This window comes from Drosophila mauritiana, chromosome 3R (genome assembly GCF_004382145.1).
Source record: "Drosophila mauritiana strain mau12 chromosome 3R, ASM438214v1, whole genome shotgun sequence".
Taxonomy (NCBI): Eukaryota; Metazoa; Arthropoda; class Insecta; order Diptera; family Drosophilidae; genus Drosophila; species Drosophila mauritiana.
This window is the reverse complement of record NC_046670.1, coordinates 2453907-2460383: the sequence shown is the minus strand read 5'-3', so window position 1 is coordinate 2460383 and position 6477 is coordinate 2453907. Positions and strand designations below refer to the sequence as shown.

The 6477-nt window shown below is 46.9% G+C and overlaps 1 protein-coding gene across 1 annotated transcript; it reads left to right on the top strand.

Moving 5' to 3' along the window:
• Positions 1 to 4030: 4030 nt before the first annotated feature.
• On the top strand, positions 4031 to 4671 carry LOC117144626. The gene has a single exon (XM_033309921.1). It carries the CDS (start codon positions 4116 to 4118, stop codon positions 4404 to 4406), a length of 291 nt encoding a protein of 96 aa, XP_033165812.1. The 5' UTR covers positions 4031 to 4115; the 3' UTR covers positions 4407 to 4671.
• The last annotated feature ends 1806 nt before the right edge of the window (positions 4672 to 6477 follow it).

Here is a 6477-nt window from a genome sequence, read left to right as displayed (position 1 = left end):
TCGCTGGGTACTTCTCCAACTATTGTGCGCCCCTTTTCAAAGCCGATTTGTGCTAGAGAGTATTTTTAGGTCGAACTCCTTGAGGGGAAGCATCTCGACTTGCCCGATGTGCTCGGGAATTGTGCTAGTCCGCAAGTCGCACCACACTCGACATTGCCAGCATGTGACTCCATGTTGACAGTGGTTTTCATGTCGTGTATCTTTATGTCTATTTACTTGTACGGCCAAGTATCTTTGTATCTCGCCGTGCGGGCTGCTACACTACGGCTACGGTTCACAGTTTACTGCCGCTGGTGCTGCTTGACCCGCTAAGGCCAGATTACGTGATTTGTCCCGTGCCCGCCGGAAGCACATCCGTACAGGAGCTCCAGGCGGACCGAGGGCCACCCTTTTGGGGTCGGAGGGAGATGGCTGCATCCACGCAGTGATAAGCGGAGCAAGATTTCAAAGGGCATACAAATTTAAATCACGTCACTTAGGACGGGCGATTGGAAGGGGGAACCAGGCTGGCGACATCACAAAGAAGCAACTACAAGTCCGGACATAATGGATGCCATGTAAATAGTTTGCCCAGACAGAGGCGCACGGTTCTGGCCCATTTCCGGATGCGGATTCGAGTCCGTGCACTAAGGAAAACGATTTGGAGGATTCCCATTATAAGTGTGGAAAGCAAAAATGACGAAAGTCCATTGGAACATTTATTAGTGAAATCAGCACAACTGCTTGAAAAAGCATATACTCCTTATGTGCGTTTTCACGTCTTTAACTAGATGGACAGTTCGGACGGAGACTTTGACATTTTGGTGACGAGTTATTAGCAGATCACACGACTTCGTCACATCGTTCGCTTACTAAAACTGATTACACTGTGCAATTATTCGTACCCTTTTAGTAAGTCAATTCCACTCCTGAAGTAAAATTTCTATCAAAGTTATATTAATACTTAGTGCTTATATCTATGAAGTTTATAGCTCTGATTAGCGTATCTCGAAACAGTACCAATTAGATCTTGAAATACTTCCTAGTTAATATTCGAGTATTGATAATAGTATGAAGAACATGAATTTTCCTTCGAGTGCGCGCTGCCTTCTGGCTGCATGTTGGTCCGTGTGAGTTTGTTAAGCCGCTTTTGAGGCAGGCACTCAGGCACAGGCCGACCACACACAGGAGCATCCCGAGTCCCGTGGTCCCATAGTCCCGTAGTCCCGTAGTCCGGACTGCAGAGCCCATAGTCACAGGACGAATTCACGTGTGTCTCCGCTCCTTTGCGACTGTGAGTGTGTGAGTGCGAGTACGAGTGTGTGTGTGTGTGTGTGTGTGTGGGTGCAGGACGACGGACATGTTGCTGAGGCGCGGCAAATGCTTGTTACGCTTTTGAGCCACCGCCTGCGGTTGACAGAGCACGTTGAACCACCCACTCCGCTTGGGGTTCGAGTCGTGCACTTAGTCACCCGCCGCCCAGCGCCCACCGCCCACCGCCCATCGAGCCAACGAGAAAGCATCCAAACAGGCAGCTTTTCTGCGGCCTGATGCACATTAAAACGCAATTAAAGTTGCAGGCGTTAATTGTGCCGCCTGTGTTGCCTTTTTTTTTTAGCCTCTTTAGCTTTTTGCCGTGCGCCGGGTGCCTTTTTGAGTTAGCTGCCGAAAATTAATTACTTTTGCCCTGTCAAAGTTGCCAAAGTCATTGGAAAGCGAGGGGGAAGAAGCGCAGATATTACGTGAGAAATATGAAATACTCAGCAACGATGAGTAGGTGTGTTCTGGAAATCTATTTACCTAATAATTTGTTGATCTTTGAAAGGGATTAGTTTCAGAATTATGATATTAAATGTTATTTGTCCTGTAATCGTAAGCTAAAAACATGAAAAGCATTTAAACAATGCTACACAACTTAAATATTCAGTATCTTCTTTCCCTGAAACGACACACAAAAATATAAATTTATAATAGGTTTTCATGGAAGCTCCACTGTTTGTAAATGGGAATGCTCGCATGTGAATGTCTCTTAATGAATCAAGTCCATGAATAAAGCCGCAAGTGGGGCTTTTTTCGACTTTTGCTGTGGCATAGCACTATGCGGTGGGCCGGAAGTAAGTGGGCGTGGCAGAAGTCGTTTGGTGCTAATGGGGAGCAGCACACACACGCAGCTACAGATACAAATACAGATACAGATACATTCATTCGCTGAGTTTTTCTCGTGCCGTTTCTTTGGCCAGTTGTGCAGTTAAATCCTTTGGCTGGCAACTTTATCCTTCGGCGCGGATTCCCAGAAGCAGCTGTTGTTCTTCTGCCCCTTCACTGACGTTGCATTCTGGCAGCGCTGTTTATATCGCAGCTTTTCTTATTCCTTTTCTATGTGCCGCCCGTTTTTCGCTCTTGCAGCCGTCGGGAGGCTGGCTTAAGTGCCAGTTGCCGGCGACGTGCCGCTGAAATAATTAAGTTGCCAATCCCGGCAGGCAGAATATCAACAGACATCCAGAAAAAGCCAAGATAGAGATGCAACTGGCAATGGAAAGGGTTGCAGGCTCACACTTAGGTCCATAGAATTTCAATTAGCCTGTCAGGATGAGAGCAGCAGGAGTTGATTTTGCTGAGTTCGATTTTTTAAAATTCAACTAAGACGTTGTTAAAAGCCAAAGGTGAGAGATGAGCCACTCCGTTTGCACAATCGTCATCAGTGCTATTCCGCAAAGCTCGTGCGGCCTTAAAATTGGTCTTTATCCTTCGCCTTGGCAACATGTCGTATGCGTAATATCCAGAAATAGCCCCAAGTGCCTGCACCACAAATAGAAAACAAACAGTCAGCCGCCCACACGCCACCCACACCCCAGCAAATAGACAGCTTGTCGAACTTTTCGGTTAGAAGGAAATGCGAAACATTCCTCCAATATTACGCATACGCACGGCTGGCGGCCACAACAACGCAACTGAGGCGCTTCCTGTGCATTAGATGTCGCAGTGTGGTGAGCCGAGCAAAGGAAAAGTGAAAACTGCTGCAGTTCCCACCACCACTCCGCCCAGTTGACATTCTTTTGACAAAAGCCGCTGGCCTTGTCTCTCGACGAGATGCTCGATCATTAGCATCACAGTCGTGGCGGAGTCGCAGCAAATTGCTATGCAATGCAGTGCGCACTTGGCGAAATGCATTCACGATTTCAGGCCAATTTTCCAAAGTGCTTAAATACCGTCAAATATCTTAGGATATCATTGAGGTTTCTTTCGAACTTTACTTTAATTTCCGGCCATCCGCCCATTTTCGGTCAACCCTAAAGTGAATGCCTGACATCCGAATATTTTTGCCGTGTGGAACGTGCTGCCAATTTACGATTCAGACGGCGCTGCGCCGCCCGAAAAGGAACACCAAACGATGCAACTGGGTCGGCCGGGTGCAATGCAACTCGTACTCGCACAAAGGAAACAAAGGCACTAAGTTGCGGCGACATGTAGCGCTTTAAGCTGTGGCAAGCGAGCGAGGCCAATGAATACCAAGCGAATCGATAGTGCGAAATCGAACTCCGGGGGCAGCGTCAGCAGGGCAGGCATTTTTCTGCTCGGTCGACCCAGTGTGCGGAAAAGCAATTTCGGTCTGAGCCACCTCAAGTAGCTGCCCCTTTTCCGGCTTTCCCGCCACTCCCGTTTTCCACTAGGCCAAACGATTTGCAAATTTTACGAACGCACCACTGGGTATTGCTCACAACCAATCGAGGGCATTAGCTGGGCAAAAAATACAAGACGTCTTAACCAAACACGGAGCAAATGTTCAATTTTCAAGTCAATCAACTAGAAAAAACTTGCACTCACTCACTTGCGTATAGGTTTCCGGCATGGAATGCTGGATTTTGGGCCCAAAGTTCTTGCAACTCCGAATTAAGCGATTAGATGGAAGTTTGCCACCCAGTTGGCACGCATAAATTATTCCAAGTGTCCGCTTCTGTCGCCAGCAGATTCGCACACTGAAAAAAATGAGACTCCCACAACTAAAAAGCATAGGATATAGTATGTATTTGCTTCCAACATGTGTTTACGATATTTCAAAAATATTTTGTTCATTTGACATATGTGTATTCATTATACCAATTTACCTTTGCTGTGTAGCACGACTCGGTTGCACAATGGACGCGCATTCCACAGCCGTCGCAGGCACAGATATGGAACTGGACTTCGGCAAGGACACGGATGAGCACGAAGAATTGGAGAAAGTGGGTCAGCCTGAGAATTTGTTAGCGATGGTGCGGCGCCTGCAGGCGAACCACATGTGGATCCGGGAGCAGATGACTCACCTACAGCGCCGCCTGGTGACCCATCGACTGGACAAGCAAAGAAGCCTCTACGAGGGAAAGGAGCGGTTGCAGCTACTCCTGCTGAGCCTGCAGGTGAAATACGGACGCCAATGGACACTGTAGGGGAATCGATGGACGATGGAGCTTGGAATTCGGGTGCCAACACTTCAGGATGATAATTCGATGAGCGTGGAATAGTACAAGCGAACTGTCATGATGTAATGATGTTCTCAAATTCGATTGCGCTAACACATCTTAAGTTGTGATAAATAATTCACGGTTTAATATTTCTTTAATAGTTGTTTTAGGAAGATTAATCATAAAAGCCTCAACAATATTAAATTTATAACGAAAATTACTAAGGAACCTTTTTTATAAAGTTTGTATATTATACGATGGTTATGTCCTGTCTTTCCTTTGTTTAAATATTATACCCTTGCAGAGGTAATATTGATTTCAGTTGAAGACACTGTGAAAAAGACATATTCTAAATTATTTATAGTATATATTCTTGATCAGTATTAGTATCCTCGTCGATATAGCCATGTCATATGGCATGAATCTTTCCCACAATTTTTTTTTCGTTACACACTAGTATTTTACCAAATATTTAATTACTGCAAAGGCTTGGCTTATTGGGAGCATTGAGAAGTTCTCACACGGCACTTCCACGAGTCCTTTCAATTACCCAACCTGATGATAGTTCCTGCCGAACAGGATGGCCAGATTTGTGGCCCACACAATCATAATTGTTGAACAGACTTGTGCGTTCGGATGTAAACCAAGTGCCGTACTTAGGCACTTAATTCATGCGACTAACTCAAGCCACACTGTGCACGTTGCCCGACAACAAATAGCCCAAAGCCCAATCAAAGTTCGCCTTGCCCTGCGCCGCTCTGCGTAACTCAATTAACCAGACACACCAACCAGCGGAGGTCGAGTGCATCACTTAACTCGAGATTAACCCTTGACTGCCGCTGTCCGCGTCCTGTCCCCTCCAATCACGTGCGGCGCCTGGGATGGAACCCACTCGCTCCTCGTCGCATCAGCCACTTACACGGGCCCATTGCTGTTTAGCAACTATTTATGGAGACAAGTAGTTGCCACTTGCCACCTACATGCTCTACAGTGCACTGAGAGAAACTGGGATCGATAGCAGCAGATCCCGCCCAAAAATCCCAACCCACTGAGTCCCAAGTTTGGTTGGCAACTTAAATGGAAAATCTTAGCCAGTTGTCTGTACTTTGTTGTAATTAATGAGCACTCCATGAGTGCTTTTTCCCAGTGTATCTACGACCGAACTGCAACTGCAACGGCCCATTGTCGCCGCATTGTAATGATATGCCTTCCGGCTGCTGTTTCTGTTCTACACAGTTCTGTTCAGTTGAGTTCAGTTCTGTTGTGTCCTGGCCTCGAGGGTCCTTGCCTGTGGATGACACCTAGCGTGGTATCATTAAACACTTGGGATGTGGACCGAGCGGGGTCGAAAGGAGAGGACCCGGTCGGTCAACTGACAACACTTGAGTGGACCATAAACGGCAACAAATGCAAATGCAAATGAAATTATTGGCGCCGCAGCTCCATTTTTCTGAATGACCAACGATCCCGACGCCGCGCCGGAAAACTGTTTGCATATGCAGGCGCACGCCCGCAGATAGGCCACGCCCCCGTTACAACGACCCCGCCCCCACTACCGACCACCGCCCACCGGAAGCGCCCTTCAAACGGGCGGCACGAACCATAAAGCCATTGGCGACCGACTGCATTTCAGCGATATAAATATTTATATAAGTTAATCGGTTTATGGTGCACGAGTAATTGAATTTCGCGACGGCGCCAGGTAAATGCAACCAGGTAGGATGTAACTCGGACTCCCCATCCCTTTATCGGGTGTCACGCGGCTCGAACGATGTTGCCAAACGAAAACGGCAGGGGCACTTTAAACTTGATTTCTTACTTTGTGCGTCCGTTTCCGCACGGCCCATTTGAATATTTTGGGTCACGGATTTGGGGTATATATGGATATGCAACACGCAAGGCTCATCTCATTCGATACTTCTGTAGCTTAGTTCATTTTTGTAGTGTTGTTGCTCTGACTGGTCATTGTGGGTTGTTTTGGAAAATCGTATATTCAATACTCAAAACAATCAAATATGGTCAACAGAAATGACTTTAAGTTCGCTTTTGATGCAGT

What these genes read in the sequence shown, in the direction of transcription:
- LOC117144626 (XM_033309921.1), top strand. Translation starts at nt 4,116, where the DNA reads ATGGACGCGCATTCCACAGCCGTCGCAGGCACAGATATGGAACTGGAC.